General features: G+C 42.5%; 1 protein-coding gene across 1 annotated transcript in view; it reads left to right on the forward strand.

Annotated features, from left to right (window-relative positions):
• XPR1 (xenotropic and polytropic retrovirus receptor 1) overlaps positions 1-23,982 on the forward strand; it is a 207,573-nt gene that overhangs the window by 131,275 nt on the left and 52,316 nt on the right. Inside the window, exons 3-7 of the mRNA XM_006272416.4 lie at positions 1,011-1,112; positions 12,027-12,250; positions 17,415-17,564; positions 17,927-18,010; positions 18,763-18,844. Coding sequence (XP_006272478.1) covers positions 1,011-1,112; positions 12,027-12,250; positions 17,415-17,564; positions 17,927-18,010; positions 18,763-18,844 — 642 coding nt within the window. The remainder of the gene's footprint in view (positions 1-1,010; positions 1,113-12,026; positions 12,251-17,414; positions 17,565-17,926; positions 18,011-18,762; positions 18,845-23,982) is intronic.

Genomic DNA, 23,982 nt, shown 5'->3' on the forward strand with positions numbered 1-23,982 from the left:
CTGGAAATATTGTCCTTTTAACTATTTTAGAGCCCTGTTTTTCTGCAGTTTTTACCTTATCTGCAAAGAGATCAGTAACAATGTCTTATGCTTCATTCTGATTTGGAATACATTTATAAACCAAACTCGTAGCAGCCTAGCTTTAACCAGTCCTTTATTTGTTTCTTTGGATGGCCTGACATGAGATTCTGTTTATGTTCCCAAGGGAAAAAGAGCAGTCTTGTCACCCGGCATGTCACTGACAGATATTTGGTTCAGAGATCAGGAATGAGAGTGCATGAGACATATAGCAGAGGTGGAGTGGATGAACAAGTGAAATTAATGTGGACATATGCCACAGTAGCACCAAGTGCAACAACTACTCCCTTGGATTTCCTTTTTCCTGTATCTTCGATACTGGAAAACTTCAGTCAAAAAGACTTTTGACTTTTTAAAAACTTTATCATGCAAATATTAAAAACAAATGGTGAAAACGCCAAAAGTGTGTGGCCCTCCCAGGAGCCAAGCATGAATTACATGTTTGGAACAAAAGGCTTGGAATGACAGAGTGGCAACTATTCAGTCAACTGAGGTTGGTCTGCCCTTAAGGAGTTTGGCCTTTTTTCTTTCTTTTTTTTTTCTTCCTTTTTTTAAGCCAGATATTCTGCTAATTAGAGGGGAGGGTGACTTTTGTGGTAATGGTTATGGTATCTTGCTAAAGATCCAGAAGTGTCAGTTCTAGCCTCTCTCCAGACTGCACCAAAGGTTGTCCCCAGTTAACACTGGTCATTCAGACTGGGAAAGCCCAGAGGTGGCTAGATATGAGGCTAGCACTTCATTCTCTTGCATGCCATTGGCCTCCAAAACTGGCAGGCCTTAATCACCCTAGCTTGAGGTGTTATGTAGTTTAGAACAGACCTTTGACTGTGAGCCACTTGCAAAAGCTAAGATATACACTGGAATGCAATTTCATGTCACTCTCTTTTTTTTCTGTAATAACCTGTGTTTTTTGTTTTCTTTTTTTCTTTTAGTTACAGATGAGGACACGGTGAAGAGGTATTTTGCCAAGTTTGAAGAGAAGTTCTTCCAAACCTGTGAGAAAGAACTTGCCAAAATTAACACTTTCTATTCAGGTAAATTGCTTATCTGTTACTACTAGAATTTTAGAAAATATAGCAAGCCTATAAAGGTCTAAGGCTTCCCGATCCACAGAAAAGCTATAACTTTAATAAAGTCCTGCATTCTGTAATGGAGTGTAGCAGTGTTATTAAAAAAAAATGAAAAAATGGTTCTAAGATATGAAGAGCTGGAAAAATCCTTACATTTGCTTTAAGGATGGCTTATTTAAGTGTTACTTTATGAAGAACAGGTTTAAGACCAGGCAAAATAAAGGGTTTCAACTGCTTTTTATGCAAGTTCACATGTATCTATTTTAATAAATTAATATAAAAGAAGTGCAGCTGTCTTTGATATTGATGAGCCCGTAGTCAGTGGCAAATTTCTAGGTAATGACAGCATTCAGCTATATAATCCTCTGCTTACATTTCTATTTAAATTTCTGTTCAGGTTATCAGTGAGGGAACCAAAATGTGAAGAAACTTATATAAGTCATTACTATGTTATTGTTGTATTTCTCCACTGAATGTTATATTCCTCTTGCTTAACATAATATTTTGAAACTGTTACAAGAGTGAAGTTTCTCATCATGTATTATTTGGAAATAAGCTTTTAAGCAGACTAATTGGAGTTGCTCCCATATGTGGTTGTATTTCTGGAAGAGTCCTTGCAGTAGTGAAATTCATGGGAGCACACTCAAATCTTGAACCAGTTTGTATCCTGTTTTGGTAATGTTTAAATTGAGTTGCCAGTAGAAAAATATTTTGATATGAATAAAGTGATTTAGTCACATTTGTTATAACTTTTTTTCTTAGCACTTTAAGAACAACTTGCTGTAAACAAGGTTTTACAGCATTCTCTTTATAGCTAGTTTGATTTGATTTAGTAGTGAAGACATAATTTTGAATTTGATTCAAGACTGAGATGAGTACCACTAGTTAGGCCATGAGTTGGGCCATGGCCATGAGAGATAGAATCATTAATAAAATGCAGGTATCTGGAGTAATTGATGAGCTGCGGTTCACCCCTTCCTTGATGGAAAAGTTTTCACTATTGGGGCACTTTAGCCTAGGGTGAAGTGCATATCCTTGCCCAATGCCTTGTATACAAGGAGCAGCCTCTACTTTCCCTCTGGCAGTACTTGCAGAGAGGAGAAATAAGAACAAGGCAAAATGGTTGTTAATCGCTAACAATGTAGTGTCAAGTGTCATATAGTTTAAAATATTGCGATAGTAAACTTTTTCTGATTATATCATGACATAGCATAAACAGAAAAAGGTTTATATTGCCTTCCTAGTGGGTAAACCATGCCTCTGAAAATTAATCAGTGGTTTTGGGGGGGTTTTTTAGTTTGAAAGGTCAGTAGAATGGAGAGAGGTGAAGATGATTAAAATTTTGTCCTCATTGACTTTCACAGTAGCAGCTTCAACAATTACAGAATATAAATTGGTTAAGAAATGAATTTGCCGTCAATAATCAACTGTCCTAGGATAGCTCTGGCTTTGCATTTCCATAATGAAGGTCTGAAAAAACTGGAAGACTATTTTCAAAATGAATTGATAGTTAGTGATAGTGAATTTTAGCACCTGATACCTTTCTTAAATCTCTGCAGAGCAGAATAGGAACAACTTTCATTAGAGGGTGAAAGTTGATCCTTTAAGAGGCTTCCTTCAGCTTGAACAATGGAGAGAAGTATGCCTTTTCATAATATAAAAACACTTTGAAGGGTGCTCTTATTTTTTCTCCCATGGCAGTAGATAACTGCCTGTGGAATATCTCTTGAATGTTTTGTGCCGGAGCTACAATCTCATCATGCTTCCAGATGTGTCTTGACTTGAAGGGTTAACTGGTACTTCGTCAATAACTATTTTAGACCTATGCATATTTTGAATAACTGTGTTTTTTCAGGAGTTAGTAGCTCCATTTGCTTTTGCTCTTTGTTTCTTTTCATCTATTTAGTTCCTGTGCTGGGAAGTTCTTGACCAATATTATCAGGGATTTCCTAGCTATGAGGAAATCCTGCCCTATTAAGATGACGCTTCCTGGGCCTTCGTTGCCCTTAAATGATCCTATTATCTACTGCAAAAGAGATGCTTTTTATGCCATGTACCCAGCTGTCACTTCCTATAATACAGTCTATAATCTTTACCTGTCTTGCTTGCCATTCCTTCATATGTCAAAGGGAACTGCTACATGCAGTCTGATTACAGTTATGATCCTTAAATGGTAACCCAAAGAAATTAAACTACAGTGCACATGATAAGAAGCAAAACTGACATTTGAAAAAACATGCGGAGAATTCCAATGGAAATGCATGCTAATGAATAGTCTGATAGTTATGTCTGAATATTAAAAGTGAATTATTGCTCATTTCTGTTGTTAATGTTTTTAAATGTATGTTATATTACTCAGATTGGAGTTTAAGCTATTTTAATTATTCATGACGTTTCTAAAATTATTTAAAGGCACAATTAGATATAGGAAAATTAGGCTTTAATTTAGTTAGTAAACCAAAATAATTGAAGAATTTACAATAGGGAACAGGAGTTTTGTAGGGAAGAACAAGTACAAAAAAAGGAATAGAATCATACCAGGTTTAGTAATGTTTGGCTTTGAGTGTTCCAGCCGGTACAGATGTAGTTGTGGTGAACACTTTTTTTTTTTTTTTTTTTTTTTTACAATTCTAGTAGAAACGGATATCCATGTCAATAGATTTCCAGTTTCTGCCCATGAGTATGAATATGTAATAGATTACCAGGGATCCTGGTTTTCTCTATTTAAAAATCCCAAATTCTCTGATTAAAACCCTCCAAATCCATATTTTTCCACGATTAAAAAGAAATGCCACGGGGGGGGGGGCGGTGTCAGATTAACAAAATGTTTTATTTACAATTTTTAAAGCAATTTGGAAGCCTACCAGTGCCTCAATCACTATAATAAAATAATTTCTAAATATCTGTAGATTTTAGCATTTGTTTTTCTTTTTATCATAGAAAATCAGAGCTCCCCCTGCCCCCTTCACTCACCAGGATGTGGGCCCAGCTGCCGTGGCGCCCCCCCCCCCCCCCCCCGGTGCTTTTGTGGTGCTAAGCAGCCCTGAAATGCCAGTGTCCTGCCCCTCACTCCCAAGTCACAGCCTCCCCGCCCTGCCAATGCCTCTCGCTCCTGACCCACAGCCCCCTGCCCCTCAGCCATTCCCATGCCCCTCACTCCTGACCTGCAGCCCTCTGTCCCTGCCGGTGCCCCTCACTCCCAGCCAGCAGACCCCTGACCCCCCAGCCCTGCCCAGCCCCATGTGGACTCATGGGACTCCAGCAAGGGAAGAGGGTGTGGGTCCTTTGCAGGCATTGGGGAGCTTCATGGCTGAGCCACTGGGGCCTGGTGCCCCTGCTCTTAGGGGCAGGGGCGGCCACATGCTGCTGGGAGACGCTGCCTGGGAAAGGGAGGAGTCATGGCCAGGCCTCCTGGCACGGCACAAGAGCTCCAACCTGAGACGGGGTGTGCTACAGGCATCCCTTCCTCTTCCCTCCAACCCATGTTGGGGCCGGACTCGCTCCACTGCTGCCTACATAAGTGGAAGCTGCAGCAGCCGCTGCGGGCAGGATGGAGATTGCCTGGAGCCCCTCATCCTTCTTTAGTTGCCTGCAGCATGACCTTGGCCAGAGCCATGCTTGGCTTCATGCTGCTACACTGGTCTTCCCCACTTCACCGGAGTCACAGCTGGCAGCGCAGGGCAGTGTGTGGTCCCCCCCCACCCCCCATGCCCTGAAGGATTCTCCTCCCCCCCGCATCCCTTGCTCAAACTGGGCTTGCCGGTGGCACCAAGCACTGCCTCAGCCCCCCCTGCCCCACTGCAGCCCCAGGGCCTGGACTTAGCCTTTAGCACCAGCAGGCACCCGCTCGCCCCTTCCCCTACACCCCTGACCAGATAGTTCCCAAGCCTGGCCCTTCAATGCCTTCCCTCTACCCTAGACTTACCTGTCTCCAGCTGCCAGGTCTCTTCCCACCACCCTGCCTGGCTGTATGCTGGCTATGTGTGTGTGCACGTGCACATGACGCCACTGCCTTCAGTTGTCCTCCCCCCCCAGCCCCAAGCAGTTCCTTGCAGGCTACAACGCTGCCAGCCTGTAAGGGAAAACCCACAGTTTCCCACAGTTTTCTCCCTTAAAGGTGAAAATCCACATTTTTCCACGTTTTTCTGCAGCAAATGGAAAATGTGGATCCCTACTGATTACTGTTTATGTCCACATGCAACAGTTTTCTTTAAATGCTGCTCTAAAACACTCGTAGGTAGGGTATAAAAAATGATCTGATTGGAAGTTAGATGGGTCATGTTTTTACTGTTTTGAATACTTGCTGGGAGTGATGTATTTAGAGGAGTATTGTGGCTTTTAACTTAGGAAACAAATATCCACATCTTTCCCCAAGTAGTTTGTCTGCACTAGATAAACTCAAATGTACCTTGTTCACACTAGAGGTAGACTTACAGCAGGCTTGTTTTGTACAGCAAGCTCCTTAGCCTGTTTGTTGGCCCTTCTTTGTTTGACCTTCTGTTTGCAGAAGGTATCTGGTTGCAGTCGGTAGAGAGCACATAAACTGACAGCAGGCATCTTGACTTTTTGAGTGCTCCTGTGTCAGGTCAGGAAGTAATGGGTGATTCTAAGAACATGATTGACAGAGACAGAATTTGGCAACTGTCTCCAAAGATACCACTTTTTCTCTTTGGTCTTTGCCAATCATTTTGGTTTTGCAATTAGTGGACGCTGAAGCATGTGGAGCGCAGTAACACAATTAGGCTTTTTTCAGCATCTAAATGGGTATTATGTTTTCTGACACTGTTTAGCAACTTATTTAAAAACAGTTTTTGAAATCTTGCTGCGTTGCTGAAGATGAAGGTAGTTCCAACAAACACTGTGACGGTTGTGGCAGGTTAAGAAATTGATTCCTTCTGTTCTTTGCATGTGCCTTAAGCAACTGTAGATCTTTTAAAGAGCCGTAGTAACATATATTATGTTGATTTCCATTCTGCACATGTCTTGGCAATAACATGCTATTTTAGTAAGTAAAGATTGATTGCTGGGTTGTTCGAATCTCTCTTGCCTTTGATGGGCTCCCAAAATAAAAATAGGAAGAAGCTAGATGTTTTTTAAAGCAGAATTTTCTAATCATTTAAAGTTAGAATCATAGGGCTGGAAGGGACCCCAAAGAATCATCAGGTCCAGCCCCCTGCATGAGCAGGAAAGACATCTGGGGTCAGATGACCCCAGCCAGGTGACTGTCCAGTCTTCTCTTGAAGACCTCTAGGGTAGATGATTGCACCACCTCTGGGGGGACCTTGTTCCATAGTTTGGGCACCCTAGTTGTAAAGAAGTTTTTCCTAAAGTTCAGCCTGAAACTGTCTTCCAGGAGTTTGTGGCTGGTGTTTCTAGTTTTTCTCTAGGGAGCCCTGGTAAACAGTTGTTCACCGAGCTTCTTATGTACACCTCTGATAAAGTGGTAAACCGCAATCAGGTCCCCTCTCAGCCTTCTTTTCTTAAGGCTGAAGAGTCCGAGATTCCTCAGCCTCTCCTCATGTGGCTTGCCATGCAAGTCCCTGATCATGTGGGTGGCCCTTCTCTGGACCCTCTCGAGTTTTAGCACATCCTTGTTGAAGTGCGGTGCCCAGAACTGGATGCAATACTCCAGCTGCGGCCTCACCAATGTTGAGTAAAGTGGGAGAATCACTTCTTTGGATTTACTGGAGATGCATTGATTGATGAATGCCAGGGTTTTATTGCCCCTAGCAGCTACTGCATCACATTGCCACCTCATATTCATGCTGAGGTCTATTGTTACCCCCAGATCCCTTTCATTTATAGTGCTGGTCAGGTTAGCGATGCCCAGCCTGTAGGTGTGCTGGGGGTTCTTCCTTCCCAGATGCAGCACTTTGCATTTCTCTGTGTTGAACCTCGTCTGGTTCTGTTCTGCCCAACATGCCGGCCTGTCTAGGTCTGCTTGTATCTGGAACCTATCTGCGGGTGTGTTCGCACAACCCCATATCTTAGTGTCATCCGTGAACTTGGCCAATGGGCTTTTCACCCCCTCATCCAGGTCGTTGATGAAGATATTGAACACTACTGGGCCAAGTACCGACCCCTGGGGTACGCTGCTGCCTACATCTTGCCAGGATGACACCAATCCATTCATTTGGACTCTGTGTCCTACACTGCAACCAGTTTCACACCCACTTGACGGTCCCGGAGTTGAGCCCGATATCCTCCAGTTTTCTGATCAGTACCTTGTGGGATACCAGGTCAGAGGCTTTCTGGAAGTCGAGGTATATGATGTCAACTGCTTTTCTCTCATGCAGATGATGAGTCACCTGATCAGAGAAAGAAATTAGGTTGGTCAGACAAGACTTGCCTGCGACGAAGCCATTTTGGCTGTCATTCAGTATCATGCCTTCTGCAAGTATGTCACACATAGTCTCTTTGATGAATGTTTCTAGGATTTTCCCTGGAATAGAAGTTAAGCTAATTGGCCTGTAGTTTCCCAAGTCTTCACTCTTCCCCTTCTTGAAGATGGGCACAACATAGGCCCTCTTCCAGTCCTCTGGGATTTCTCCAGAGGCCCATGATATTTAAAGACCTTTGCCTCTGCGATTACTTTGGCCAACTCTTGCAACCCTCTTGGGTGGAGTTCATCTGGTCCTGCTGATTTATATACATCTAATTTCTTTAATTGATCATATACCAGTTCTATGGCAATGGTGGGAATGGCATCAATCCTGCCCTGCTCGTTCTGTGTCTTACCTGGCATGTTGTTCCTCTTGGTCTTGTGAAAGACCAAGCCAAAGTACTCATTTAGGAGCTCCATTTTTTCCTGAGTGGTAATGACCAGGTATCCTGCGGCATTGAGCCAGTGGCCCCACACTCCCATTAGTTTTCCTTTTACTCCCTTTGTAGCTAAAGAAGGACTTCTTGTTGTCTTTGATTCTTGTAGCTAGTTTTAGTTCGGTTTCTGCCTTAGCTTGCCTAATCTGTTTTCTACGTGTGCGGGCCATTGTCGAGTAGTCTTCCTTAGAGGCTGTCCCAAGCTTCAATTGTTGTACACCTCTGTCTTTTTCTGTAGGATGGCTGCAACTTCCTTGCTTAGCCAAGAGGGTTTTTTGACCTTTCTGCTAGTTTTTCTCCGTAAGAAAATGGATTTTCTCTGAGCCTTAAGGATTGTATCCTTAAGGAACGACCATTCTTTTCGTGCTCTCTTTACCTGTGGTACTTGGTCTCTCAGGGCATTCTCTACTAGTGACCTGAGCTTATTAAGATTTGCATTTTTGAAGTCTAAGACTTCGAGCTTGGCATCTGTTTTGTCAGCCTTGTGACAGACCGTGAACATAATGATTTCATGGTCACTATAGCCTAGGCTGCCCTCTATGTTTAAGTTAGTCACCAGGTCAGTCCCTTTGTCCAGGACCAGGTCAAGAACATTGCCTCTAGATGGCCTGTGAACCTCCTGAGTCAAAAAAAGCTCTTTGGTGCTGGTCAGGAAGGATTGTGATTTATCTGACCTGGCCGAGCACTCCTCCCAGGAGATGTTTGAGTAGTTGACATGACAACTGTGTCCCATGCACACGCAACCTCCGTTAGTTCACAGGTGAACGCTAGATCAAGTTCCTCCCCTTGGTTAGGAGGCCTGTAGTATATACCTACAGTCAGGTCTCTCTCGCCGCGCCTCCCCCAGAGCTTGACCCAGAAGGTTTCAAGCTGTTCTTTTTTGGGGCCAACATTGGCCTGTAGGGAGATGTACATAGGGGGCAACATCCCCATCTCTCTTCCCTACCTAATTTCTTCTGTGAAGGACATAGCCCTTTATGGCTATGCTCCAGTCATGAGAGGACTCCCACCAGGTCTCCGTCATCCCTGCTAGATCGTAGTGCCCAGTGGAAAGCAGGAGGACTAATTCCTCCTCCTTGTTTCCCATCCTTCTGGCTTTGGTGTACAGACACCTAAGTCCTTCTACTGAGGTCACTGGCCGCCTGTTGCATTGAAGGGGAGCTGTTTTCTCAGCTCCTGTAAGAGTGGCTTGCTTGGTTTTGTTGTCGATGGAGCTTTTCCTGTATGAAGTTATCTACAAAGTAGTTCTGAGAAATTAGGCTTATACCATTTTTGTTTTTCTTACATATATAGAAAGACACTTAGGATATTACTTTTATTTTTCTGAATGTTTTACTATTTTTTTCCTGCTTTTGTTGAACTAGCAGGTGATCAGAGATGAGTGCTGAACAGCCTAATTGAAGGGGTTTTGATTATTTAACAAAGAACTCTTTAATTCATACTGGCAATTTCATTGAAGTGAAATGGGTGTTACAAAAACAACTTGAAACAGTCTGACTAAAAATTCCTTCCTCTTTATAGTTAACTTATACTTTCTTCTTTCTTGTGATGTACTTCAGGCCTGTAATATCTTGGGTTCAACTGAAATGAATTGGAACAGAGAGTTATGAGTCAGGGTGGGGAAGTTCAGTGTTGGATCCAGAGGGGGTGCAGTGGTGTGGATGTACCCCTTTTGGACCATGCCACAGGAGTAGCAGTGGGGACTTTTAAGTCCCTAAGTTGCGTAAGAATCCTGTCCTGCCCTTCCATTCTTGGCACCCCCTCCCTTTTCCTCTGTTTTTGAAGCATGTTTCCTTCCCCTGCTACTGCTGCTGTGTCCAGCTGATTGGGGGGGGGGGGGGGGTGAAGTGTTGAGGGCTCCAGAACAGTGTGCCACCAGACATTACCAGGTGTGCCATGGGATCTTGGGTGGGTGTGACTCCTGGCAAGGTGGGGCTCCAGCTAGTGCTGCCGCCACTGCCACCCCGTGCTGCCACCACTCTGCGTTCGGCTGCGTGCCACCACCTCCCCCCATGCCCTTCACATCTGGTCGCACACCTCCCTGCTCTGTGTTTGGCTCTGCACTACCCCCCACCTCCACTTCACTTTCAGCCAGTGTGCTGTGGGATGGGAGAGGCCATGGGATGAAAAAGGTTGGGTAAGTGTGCTGTGGGATGAAAAAGGTTGGGAAATGCTGCTCTAGATCTACCATCCTGTTAAATGAATTGGGAGCCTTGTGGGGGGAGGGGCTCCAGAGCCACTGTAGCTGGGAGGAGCAACGGACAGCAGCAACAGAAGGGTTTCCTTTTCCTGAACTTGCTTCTGGGCTGGCAGAGAACACCAAGGGGGACTGGGCAGAGATGAACCCACCCACTGCTGCCCTTGCTGAGCCCAGCTGGAGCAGGGCAGAAATGGTTGTGGAGCCCTCCTCTCCTCTTCCCTTCCCCCAATCAGCCAGAGACAGCAGCAGTGGGTGGGGGAGAGAGGGAAGAGGACATGGTGCTGAGGACAGAAAGTAAGGGAGGGGGTGCTGAGTGGGTGGGTAAACAGGACAGGATTCTTACCTGTTTTGGGGACTTAAAAAAGTCCCCCCTGCTGCTCCTGTAGCATGGTGTGCTAGAGGTGGTGGTGGTGGTGCTAGAGGTGGTGAGATGGGGAGCTGGGATGGAGGCATGCCAGCAGTACCAGACACTGCTCCTGCATCCCCCTTCACAAAATCCTGAAACTACTCACAGGGATGTTCAAGTCTTTTGGGTCATCTACTTTTGTGAAAGCTTTTGGTTGCCCAGCACTGCCCTCTGAGCTATCTCTTCTAAAGGACCAGTCCAAAGAGTTGTTTTGGTCACTCGTCAATATGGGCTACTATTTTCCAATAGCTGACTAGCTGTTTTGAAAGCCAGTGATCTACTCAAAATAGATGGTTGGTCCAGTGCAGCAGGGGAAAGGCACAAGGCCAGTTTGTGGCATGCCTGCCAAAAAGGATAACCCCCGCTGCAACTGATAATCTGAAACTTGACCCACTTGCTTTCTTTGATTTCTTTATATCCACATGAAATTTTGTGTGTTCTAGCCTGTTGTGGAGTGCAAAGAAACAAAGTGGTTGCCTTGATTGACTGTTGGGGGAGGGATATGCATTAGTAGCTAGCAACCTTTATGATACTCTTGTCCTGAATGTGGCCTAATATGAGAAGTGACAAGAAAAAGCATCTTATTTAGCAACCCTAATGATTTATGACTCGTTTTTGACAAGAGAAGATGTGTAAGTTCAACTATTGATATCTTTCAGAGGCGCACCTGGGTGGTTAATGGTGGGCAGCAGCTGCAGTTGTGCTGCTTGGAGTGGTGGCCAGGCCAGCAGGCCAGGCTACTCTTTCTGTGTCATGCCTTTCCTCTCTGCCTGCTCCTGCTCCCTTGGTACATAAGACTAGTGCTGCAGTTGACCATCCCCCACCATAAGTATGCTACTTATATCTTTTGTATTTTATGGAGTGCTTTGGTTTGCAGACAGCATAAGGGGCAGCAGATATTTTCTGTCTCCCACTGTGGTGTTGCAGAATGGCAGTATATTGGGAGTTTTGACTAAGTCTCTTTGGGGTCATCTTATAGCCTCTATTTATAGGTGGAGGTCAGAGAGCAGTCAAGCACAGATGTTGTCTGCTGGAATTCTTTTTATCTTGTGATCTCCAGAGGAAGCATTGTCTAGAAATGAAAGCCCGGAACGGGAAATTAAAAGCTCTGGTTCCATTTCTAGATATTCTACTGCTTTGACTCATAATAAAGGAAAAGTCGTATATAATCTCTGGCCTATTCTGTAAAAAGTGATTTGTAATAGCTGTATCTCAGGATTTTTGAGAGCTGCAGTTGCTCATAAGTTATTTGGAAGGTCTTTGGAAAGAAAGAGCTTTAGAAAGTCAGACTTTACATATATATTGAACTTTAAGGCTTAGTGGTGGATATCTGTTTCCCCCACAAGAGTACAAGAGCTGGAGGATAAGGTATTGATGAGACATAAGAGCCCCAGTAGACAAGTTGCTCCCTGCCTATTTGTGATATTTGACATTTCCTTTTCCTTGCTAACAGAAAAGCTTGCAGAAGCTCAGCGCAGGTCCGCTACCCTTCAGAATGAACTACAATCAACCTTGGATGCACAGAGGGAAGCTAGTGGAATTTCCACACTGCGGCAACGTAGAAAGCCAGTCTTCCACCTGTCCCATGAGGAGCGTGTCCAACACAGGAACATCAAAGACCTGAAATTGGCCTTCAGCGAGTTCTACCTCAGCCTCATCTTACTGCAGAACTATCAGGTACCTACAAAAGGGAACAGTTTTCCTGAGCTCCATAAGCATTCTTGATCCTAAAATTAAATAGAGGTCAGAAAATTGGGACTGAGAATGGGAAAGAAATCAGGTCACTACAGTAACTTTGGGGCCACAAACTTCTGTTTAAAGCTGGACCTGAAAGTTTGGGAAGAAGCACAAGATTTATTGAATCTCCTGTTGCATCAGCATTTTCTTTTAAAAACTTACTTTTTCAGGAGTTTTTAACTCCTGTTTAATTCTGTAAAATTTTGGTTAAATTTTGAAGGCTACATTGTCATAAAAGTTCCTAGCCTTGAAGTATGTACAGGTTTCCCTCACTTTATGCGGTTTCTGTATGTGCGAATATGCTCTTATGCGATGACCCTTTTTATACCAAAAATTCGTTATAGACGAGGTAAATTTACTCTTACATGATCAGTGTGATTGAAGCCCACAGTTGGCTGTTTTGTGTGGTGCATTGTGGGAGTGACACGCACCAAAATATAGTCTCCTGTGTGGATCTGTGCTCCTCACTCATTGACTGCGACATGTGTTTCTGTAGTTGTGTGCCCCATTATGATTGTGCCCTGTGCTTGTATGTACTGTCTGCTGTTGGTGAGTACCAAAATGGTCTTGCAAAAGTGGTAGAAATGGGTCTGGAGGTCAGTACAGTCATAGTTTCATATAGCAGCTAGGGTCAGGAGGGACCTGAACAGATCATCTAGCCTGACCCCCTGCCACAGGCAGAAATGAATGCTGGGTTCACAAGACCTCAGACAGTTGAGGTCTTGGAACGTATCCCTATTTGTTACATTGTAAAGAGGGTTCCCTTTATGTGAATTTGAGTTATGCACCATTTTCCAGGAACGCATAAAGCTAGGGAAACCTGTATAAAACAGAATCTTCAGTGTATTTGAATCATAACAGCAAAAGGGATACAATAGTGCCACAAACTGATTTGCATTCCAAAAAACTTAATCTCGAGGGTGTTTTTTTTCCTTTATGAACTGTTCTGCAAGCCTTTTAATATGGATTTATTTCTTTTTATTTAAATAGATTATTTTGAAAGTACCTTACCATACATGAGTTGCATTTAAAATTTCTTTACAGCTTTTTAAGCTTGTGAACTTAACACACTATTTTAAATTAGTTGTCTAAAATGAAATGTTCCCATTATGTTCTCCTAAATGAGGTCTCCATTAGGGAATTTTACCAACCAAAATTCCATAATTGGGAATAAAGAATTTTGTATAAAAGCCTAGAATGTAAATAAGGATTTAGTGGGGTTTCATTTTTCAAAGGTTCTGAGGACTTCCTGCTTTTATTGACGTCATGGTGTTTATCAAACACTTCCAAATGCTAGGGCACTTATTTAGATACCTAAACAAAGGGTTTAAATACTTCTTTACATTAGGCTCCTCGGGTGGAAAATATTGGCCCAATAGTTTTAAGATGGCTGAAAATCAGCTTGCAGCCTGACTTTCGGTGCTACTAGAAGTACTTGTACTTCTCTGATTAGTTCAGTTGCTAGTTCAAAATTTTGAAGTAGGTATAGTAATGTTAAATCTTTTCTCATTTCCTGGTGAAACAATGTGGAAAAATAGGTGTTCATGTGGAATGCTTTAAATTCCTCCCCTTCCCCCTGCAATTTGGAGCATGTTGATAACTGTACAGAGGCACAGGCCCTTCCAAGCTAAAGCGCATCAAAATATTTTGGAGCCAATGTTGTTTTAGGAAGAGTAGAGCCTTATGGGTATTTGACCTCAAAGCTTTTGCTTAGCCACTTAGGTTGGTCATTTTTTCTTTGTATTATACTCCTGGGGATGGGAAGGTAAGGAGTCTCTTGTACTACATTACCAAGAATCACTTATGTGACCTGATAAGGAAGTTAAAGACGATGAGATGACTGATTTGAAGAAGTGACTGGCATATTCATTGGTTGGTCTCTACCAAAAGAAAATAATTTTCTTTGCCAAGATTTAGTGAATAAATTCTCTGACTGTTCAGATTTGGCAGTTGTTACTTAAGCAAAATAGTCTGCATTCAAAAGTGGTAGGGCTTCTTTTGAGGCTTTATTCTAGGTAGGAGAGGGAAAGAAATTAATTGAAATTGTTTTCAGATTGAGGACAAAGAATATGTGTATTAAAAAAAGTGCCTGAACACAAAACCAGGCAGCGTGGGAAGTAAGAACTTAGAAGTGTTAACAAGTTCTGGCATAGCTGAAACCTGGTGGGAAGATTCTTATAACTAGAATGTCAGCATAAATTGTACTGATCTGTGTAGAAGCCACAAAAGTGAGGGGGAAGCAGCGATATGTCAAACATTTACAGTGCTGTTGAGCTGTGCTCGACGTGTAATACTGATGTCTTTTGAGTTGGGTTATAACGAAGGAAAAAAAAGCTTAAACAAGTGGGTATTTTTTGTGGACTACTAGGACGGTAGTAGAGTATGAACAAGAAAATTTGAGCATCTGTTTTTAAGATTCTCAAAACCAGAGGATATATGCCTATGAAGTGATATTAATTATCCAGTTATTGGTAGGAAAAAGCCAACCATCTATCATACTAGAGATTCTGGAGTGAATTCAAAAACAAAGCTATGACTTTACAGTATGGATTCTGGATTGCATTTATTTTCTAATTCTCACCAGGGGAGAAATTAATTTGAGCATATGCAAATAAAAAGGGATCTTGACATTGTTAGTCATGAACTATTTGAATTCAACGTAGAAAACACAGTCTCTTCATAATGTAGCATGTATAAATATAATATGATTCATAAAGTAAATCTTTGAAAATCCAGATAATGTGTAATGGAAGAAGGTATTAAAATCTACAAATGGGCTAGAAAATAAGCGCTGAAGACATTAAATATGTTTTAGCTAAGAATACAAATTTGTTTTGTGTTTGATCAAGAGGATTCTAAAGGATATTTAAATATAAGCAAGTCCTTTTTGAGCCCATTGTTTAATCCTACCTAGTTTTGCATAGATTAGGTTGTCATTTGGTCTGTGTGGCATTCATCTCCCCCTTCCCCCATGGCAAATTGATATTTAATTCAGGCTTACTATAGACTTCACTTTAATATGCAACAGAAATAGAAGGCAAGGTTGGAAGGCTCTTTTCAAACAGGATTATTCTCAGTAATATGAAAAGGTATTAAAAAAATTGCAGGCTAAGTAAATGATTTCTTCATGTTCCCTTTGGCAAAATCTTTTGTTTAAGGTTGCAGGTATAACTGCATTAACTTTTTAACCTTTCAGTTCTGGAATCATAGAACTTGAGTTGCCAAAGGAAAAGACTTCGGTAGAAGAGCTCTGAGATGCATAATGCAATAACTGCCTGTGCTTCCTGAGGAATGCAAGAGTTAAAGAGCTCTAATCACTTCTTTAGTCAATAAAATGATTCACTTCAGGGCTACAGAAGAGTCTGACCAAAATGTCATTTTGTTATGTTTTTCATTCTAACTTTATGAAATAAGGCTTTGCTGTCTCAGGGGTGAAACACTGGGTTTTCCAATGGAAAGTAATTAAAGTCTCTTGTCTGTAGTAATACAGATCATTAATGCATTGGGTTTCCTACTCCCATCTCCCTGTCTCTTCTTTCCCTTCCACATTATGTGGGCCTGGTAGTAAATCACTCCAAGCATAATTAGATTGAAAATAATTTCAGTAGAACAGTTGGAGTCTTTCCCAAAGGCATTGAATTCCACTGTTTTCTGTGTCTTTCTGAACAAATATATGGGCTTTATTTTGCATGTGAGCATGCTCTTTTTTTCCCTCCATCTATATTGCTAATACTTGAATAAACTGGTTCAGTGGATCACGGAGTGCTGTGGGTTGACTCTTTGAAGAATTCATTGTTTTAGCATATCAGATATCTCATCATAGCATCCTTCTGTCTCCTGCCGGTTGCTGTGAGCTTTCCTGTCTCTTTCATAACTATGTATTGTACAATACTACGTATCGTAAAAAAGTGAAAGTCAATATTTAGGTTGGCACTCTGATCAACCACTATTTAAGAACCTTTGCCACACCTATTCACATGTTCTAGATAAAATAGGTTATAAATATAAATTATGTTCATAATAAGGCTAGTGTTGACACAGTCTTTTCTTAGACTATGCAGTCTTTTATTGATTACATAGAGCTGGGCTTATACGTACCATAAATATTATCCCTCTTTCCTAGCTTATTACTCTGGGTCTTATCTTTAGTGTCTTTAGTATAGTCGCTACTTCCTTTAACATTAGTCTTATTTTATACTTAGCGTACAGAATACTTTTATAAGGAATAAACACACTTGACTGGACTAGATTGGTCAGATTTTAAACATCTACAAGATTTTCTTGTGCAAAGATATGCCTTATGTGATGTTACTTCACTTTCTTACATTCCCAGAATTGACATTTAATGTTGCCTTTGAATGAAAGGAACTAGAAAGAGCCTGTTCTGTTGAAAAAATGGCAAATAGATATGATACCTAGATAAGAAGACGAGGCAGAACACAGTATATTTCTTACAAAACCACCCTCCAGCTTATCAGCAAAAATGGTAGTCATTTGGTTAGAATGGGAAATGTGGAAACTTTTTATTTTTTGCAAAGTAGAATATTCTATTTCTGGCCAAGGTTAACTCAAGCTTCTTAACTTGCAATTTGATTTTTACATTCATTTTTTTTAAAGTAGCTTTTAATTATGATGGCCACATTTTTATTTTGAGCAAAAGGTGAAATCCAGTTGCCACTGAGATCACCTGTTAAATTTTGCAATGCCTACATACAGCTCAGTGTGTAAGATGGTAATGTGATAACTACATCTCTGAATTTGGAATCTCATATTGATTTATCTCCATTTTAATAATTAGCTGTGTTGCATACGTTATTGTTATAAGCCTAAATAATACAAGAGGTTTTATTAATTCTTTGTAAACAGTCTCCAGTATTTTACTCCCTCAGTCTATTCAGTTTTGCTGTTATTTTCAATAGTTTGTATTCCTTCACACAATAGCTCTGTAAATTAAAAAAAAAAAACAACCCTTCTGGAATATTTTCTGTTAGTTTGATGACTAACAAGCCTTAATAACTGTTCCTTTTCTGCTGCCCCTGGAATATTTCCAGCTTTCAACTTTCAGTCTTAAATGAGGCTAAAATTGTGTTTTCCTTGTTTCTAGAACCTGAATTTCACAGGGTTCCGTAAGATCCTGAAGAAGCATGACAAGATTCTGGAGACAACACGTGGTGCAGACTGGCGGGTGGCCCATGTGGAAGTGGCACCATTCTACACTTGCAAGAAAATCAACCAGCTCATCTCTGAGACAGAGGTAGAGAATGCTAGCTTGTGTATTGCTTTCCCTTTGTGTGGATAAATGTTTTTCTTTAGTATTAGTTTCTCTCTCTCTCTTCACCAGTCATAATATTAATTATTTGTACTTAAAAACTGAATACATTGTCTTAATAGCTATTACAGTTATTAACAGATTTAAAAGTGCAGCCACTTATGACATCAGTTACTTGCATCTTAATCATTGGTTTGTGTGCGTCTTGGCTTCAGCAGGTGACTTGCACTTTGAGGATCTGTTGAGATGGATAGTGGTATTGTGTAGTAACTTGACATAACTAATGTGCAACATATGCTTTTTTGGGTGGGATCTGCATTAAATTCTTGTGACTCTTGCTTCTGTAGACAGTGGTGACCAATGAGTTAGAGGATGGAGATAGACAGAAGGCCATGAAGCGTCTGCGAGTCCCACCCTTGGGAGCAGCCCAGGTGAGAGAACTTGGTTCTTGTAGTTCCTGTTTTTCTTACCTGTTAGTGACTGATTACATTTTAACCCTATCATCTTACTCCTCTCCCCCCCACAGAATTTAAAAGTACAAATAAATTGAAATGGGTGTTCCTACCTGACATATGAGAAATGATTAGCATCTGAAGTTACTTGATGTATGTCTATATGTTACAAGGCAAGGCATGCTAGCTCTGTATGTGTCTCTCTTCAAGCTGTTGCTTTACTTCCAGTCCAGTCCTATATCCCTGAACTGGAAGCAGGATAGCTATGTATGTGTGGTGATGTGTGGTAATTAGCTTGATTTTTCTCATCAGAGCTAATGTTTTCTAGGAAATGTAACCTACTTCAGTGTAGGATTTGGTTTTCAAATGTTAATGCATTGGAGCAAGTTCATGCATCAAGAGGTGAATAATAGAGAGAAATGTTAACATTCCACATCTATTATTAGTTCTGGCCATGCTCTGCTATCTATCCTATGCTGGAATGTTTGTGCGAAGGTCTGGCAAATCTCTTGGAAGGTATTAAGACACTTGAGCTCTGTTTTGACATAGGCATAATGTTTCTGGCTGGTGCCCAGTTGTACTTGTTAGATTGAAGAGACTGTATTGAAAGGGAAAGGAAGTATTAAATCATAGGCCAGAATATTGCATCCTCTGATTTGAAACTTACTCTGAAATTAGTATGCAGCAGTAGTAGTCATTTATCTTTAACCTGGCTATTGTTCTTTTCACAGCCTGCACCAGCATGGACTACCTTCAGGGTTGGCTTATTCTGTGGAATATTCATTGTGCTGAATATTACTGTTATTCTTTCAGGTATGTATTTTGGATCAGGCCCGAAGCGGACTCTATTTCCCAGCAGCCCCTACCCACATCACTGCAGCTGGTTTCCATGGGGACCCCAACAGCATCAGAGCTGTGACAGTGCAGGGTCAGGGTCTTCATGGAGACCAGCCCCAGCAGCGCTGGCATGGTGCGTGGCTGGGCAGAGAGCTGCTCTGAGACCGGAATCATGCGGTGATGACAGGCTGGTCTGGAGCCAGGCCAGAACTGTGATCTGCTACCCACACACCCCAGGCAGGGGCATGCAGGCAGCAGATTGCAGATCTGTCCCGGATCTGGACCACGTTGTCACTGCTGCAAGATCCCGGTCCCGGAGCAGCTCCCTGCCCAGCTGCATGCCCTGCCAGTGCTGCTGGGGCCAGTCTCCATGGAAACCCTGGCCAAACCATCACAGCGCCACCACTGCTGGGGTCTCCATGGAAACTGACCATAGAGATGCAGGCATGGGATGCCGGGAAATAGAATCCGATCATTAGCTGGATCTGCCATTTTGCCCACTTCTGGTCTAGTAACTGGATTGGATTAATCAAAATAATCCTAGTTAGAAGATTTGGTAGTCTGAGTCAAACGAAACTAGTAAACTACTACCTTAATTCAGTTTTTCTTTACCATAATACAGGGGTTGTCAACCGGGGATATGTGTACCCCCGGGGGTACTTGGGAAGGCCTTAGGGGGTATGTGCGGGCGGGTGGGGATGGAGCGTTGCCACCCACCACCCTGAACTGCTGCCCTCCAGGAGCAGGGCCGGAGGGAGCGGGGGGAAAGGGCAGTGGTGCCCCTCTGCAGACTTCACAAGTGCTGCCTGCCCGGCTGGATGTGGAGGAGGGGAGCTTGCACACACCACCCACCACCTTGTCCTGCCATTGCTCCACATTTGGCCGCACGCCACCCCTCCCCACTCTGTGTTCGACCATGTGGAGGTATTGTTACATGTTTGTAGAACTCCAGTGGGAAGATGGAAGAGCCCATTTCAACCAACTTCATATCATGCAATTCCATCCTTTCAAGAAGTTTTCTCACAGGAATTTCTTAGGCTTCCTTTGTTTGACTTATATGGACCTGACATGGCAATATATTGCTTTGCTTGTAAGCATATATGGAAAGCACACGTGTTCTCATATATCCTGGACCTTGTCTTAATTTTGGTTGGTCTCTGGTCCATGTGAAGTCCACTTATTATTGGGGTATGTTACCCAGAGTCATAAGAATAATGTAAATCTATTAAATTAATTCAGAGGAAGAATTTTGCTTTGTTGCAGTCAGTTTTTTCAGTTGCATGTGAAAAGGCCTGGCTTTTGTTTCCAGTGGCACAGTAGTCTGTTCAAATAATGCGAAGTAAACAGCCAGCAGATCAGTGCATATTTTGCACAAGAGAAAGTCCTTGTATCTGCTTTAAAACAAATTTTAAACTGTTATTTTTGTATTTAATATATGTTGAAAGCTGTTTTTAAAACTATTTTCCTTGTTTACCATCACAGAGGCGGATTATTGCCTGCATGTGTGTGCACACGCATATGTGCACAGTTCTTGATGCATAGTGTTTTCATGTTTTGTCTGTAGTTTGCCTATGTGACCTTTCAAAGCTGTGGTCAAAGCTAACTGTTGATGTTTGCCTCCTAATGTGAAATTTGAAAGCACACAAGTGCTTGGAATAAAAAAGCAATACAGCATCAGTGATGAACTCATGAACACAATCCTAATTTTCAAATATGTATGCATCTAAACCAGTGTTAATTGTTGTGTTCTTGTGAGATGGCATGATCTGGAATCTGCAAGTTTCTGCAAATATTAGGAAATGGAAGTTGTGCTATAACTAACTGTAAAGATTTTTTTTTTTCATTTAACTTAAATGCTCTTTTATGAACGAATTAGTAGCTTTTACTGAATTGCTAAATAGTTGGCTTCATAGACAGAACTTTAAGTTCATTAATTTGTAATTTGCAAGATGGGCATTGTGTTGGAATGTATAACAACAAAATACATCCATAGCTTCTAATTAAAAAAAAAAAAAAGACAGCTATAAACCTAGGTTTGGAGTAGCTGACAAGAATCCACGCGTGGTGGTAGCTGCAGCAAGTGCATCCAAAGCAGGGGTGGGTAATTATTTGGGCTGAAGGGCCACTTAGGGAGTTTTGGTGAGCTGTTGTGGGCTAGGTCAGGCCCCCCATTCCCTGCATCCCTGTACCCACAACATCTCACCAAAACTCTGTAAGTGGCCCCTATGGGCACAGCATGCTCAGCTGGGCAGATTCATAGATGTTAGGGTCGGAAGGGACCTCAACAGATCATCGAGTCCGACCCTCAAAGATGGGAAGGAGCATCTGGGAGCAGGACATGCAGATAGGGAGTGACATCCAGGAGCAGTATGGGAGGGCGGGGGTGGAATTAGGATCATGGGGCAGCGATAGTGGCAGGGCTGGGGCAGAGGCGTGATCCACTCTCTGCACGATGGATCGTGATCAGCTTGACCCAGAATGGGGGTGGATTGCATGCCCATGACCTGGCCCCACTACCCCTGCATGGGTAGCCCCAGTACAGTGCAGTTACAGAGCACCACAGCCTGGCAACGTGGAGTGGCCTAATCTGGTCATGATCCACTGGGGCCATCCCGTGCTGCCAGGCTGCACCAGTTTGCAGTAGTTGCTGTACTGGGCTGCCTGCACACTGCCTGTGTTGGGGCAGGGGCAGCGGGGGTGAGGTCATGGGCATGCGCTCCACCCCCTTCTGGATTGGACTGGTCACAATCCATTGTGCGGGGAGCAGATTGGCTCTGCCACAGGCCCTGGCCCCATGCTGTCACTGCCCCGTGATCCCAATTCCAGCACTGCCTTCCCATCCTGCTCCCAGAAATCACTCCCCATCTGCCTGTCCTGCTCCCAGATGGTAAATATGCCCTACCCATGGGCATTTCAGGCTGATCTCCATGGAGACTCTGCCTGTCCGCTCCATTCAGAGCCCCCAGCAGTGGGTGTGGCATGGCTGGGCCAGGGTGCCTGGGCAGTGGGGCCAGGGCCAGCAGCAGCAGTTGGAAGGAGCCACTGCCACAGAGGCTTCCAAGAAGTAGAGTCCGGCTGCTGTCACCCCAGCTCTGCTGTGTTCCCAGGGGCAATGGGACCAGCTACATGTGCCAGGGCACAGGCTGTCTGCTGTGCCTGGGCCAGGAGAGGCTGAGGGACCCACCATGGGCCTTGATGGGCTGGATCTGGCCCATGGGCCATATTTTGCTCATCTGTGATCCAGAGAGTGTCACATTTAATAGCTCACAGTTTGTTACGCAGACTCATATGGGGTTGGACTGGCTAGCCTTATATCATGTTTATTGACTGCAGAAACTGAAAGTTTTATTGGCCCTGAAGGTCTTAGATGGCTATAGAAATGGGGACAGCAAGGGATGATTTAAAAAGTAGCAAGCAAGATTCTGCACACCCAGCTATGACTAACTGCTTCTCTCACAATGATGAGGTTTTCCTTGCTTGTGAAAATACAGTAGGTGGTAATGGTATAGCTTCTGACTGGGATAATGTGAATACTCATGTGGTTGTATTAGCACCTCCCCAAGTTGTTAGGGAATATGGAACTTGTTACACATTAGCAAAGTAATGCAGCTAATTTAATGCTTGCACCATTTTCATAGTAGTGGGCAAAGATCCATAATAGCACTGTGAACTACCGTACAAGAGTCTGTGTAAAGGAGAAGAAGGAGGGTTTGTGATCCTCTTGTGCAGGTCAGAACAAAGAAAACCTCATATCTGTTAAAACATCAGTGCCACTATGAGTATGTCTTTTTTGGCAGAGACCATAGGTCTTTGACATATGTCAGCTGGTAGAGGGCATGAGTTATCTGAAGCCCATATACCGGTGGATTTTAGGAAATGATCTAACCAAAGGAATTGGAGCTGGATGGAACAGTGGGTTAAAAGAAAAGTGTTGTGTGTCAGATTTTGAGTATAAAAGTCTGGATTGGGCAACAAATAAACAATAATGAGGTGATCTTGTCCTAAACATAATTTGTGCTGTCACAGAATCACTATGCAATTTTCCATACCAAAAAAGTCTACTCAACAGAAACAAGGGTAGTCATAATAATAGAGTGGCAGGTCAGGTTTAGGTGCATTGATAGAGCAGTGTAGAAAAGACTGTGCACTCTGTAGTTCAGGCCAGTCATTAGCTTCTCACTTCCCAGAACAGAATTACTCTAATTATTTTAAAAATAAAATATTTGTTAGAAAGTGGCTTATGTTTGAACCCCAAACTGATTTCAGTGATGTTCCTCCTGCTAGGCTTTTTATTGTCCTTACCCAAAAGGTTAGTTCCTCAGATTCTTGGCCCATCTCAGAGCATGTAGAAAACAATGTAGGAAAGTACATTATTTTCACTATTCCATGTTGTGCGGAATGCAATACTGTAAGTTTGAATGGCACTCAAGCATTTATTTTATTTTCAAAGTTTCAAATAGGCCTCAAGGTCTGTTTTCTTCCATGGTATTCAGGCTCTTCTATATAACACATTGACAGGAGGCCTGGTACACATAAGTGGACAAGCCCTATTGGACCTAGCAAGAACTCATAAGTGATATTTATTCTTCTGATACTCCAGCTCTACAGTTCTTTATAGTTTAATTATTCTAACTTGGGTTGGCTCCTAAAGCTTTCTCAATAGACAAAGAACCACTTCTCCATAAAATAAATGGGAAGGCTGACTAGAAATTTGTTAGTCAGAAAAACTGGCAGGTTTGGGATATGGCACACTCATCTCCCATGGCCATCTTCACATGGGGCAGAGGTTTTTTTTAGAAAAACTTGAGCAAAAATGTATTAGAAGGTAAAGAAAAGATTAGGAAATCTTATCTAACTGCAATATGGTGAAAGTTGATTTGGATATAGCATCTAGTTTCAAAATATAAAAAAAGGAAGAGGAGAGGAAGGCTCCCATAGTTTCTTTTCAGTGACTGGTCTGTTGACTTTGCCTAGTATCACTTTTTCTGATATTAGTCACCCCAAAGTTTTTAATATATCACTCCTATGTCCTATGTGTGAGCCCCCAACCATTATCCTTCTTAAGGGAGTATGAAGTTATTGGGTGTTAACTTCAGTTTCTGATCAACTGTGGA

This window comes from Alligator mississippiensis, chromosome 5 (genome assembly GCF_030867095.1).
Source record: "Alligator mississippiensis isolate rAllMis1 chromosome 5, rAllMis1, whole genome shotgun sequence".
Lineage (NCBI taxonomy): Eukaryota > Metazoa > Chordata > Crocodylia > Alligatoridae > Alligator > Alligator mississippiensis.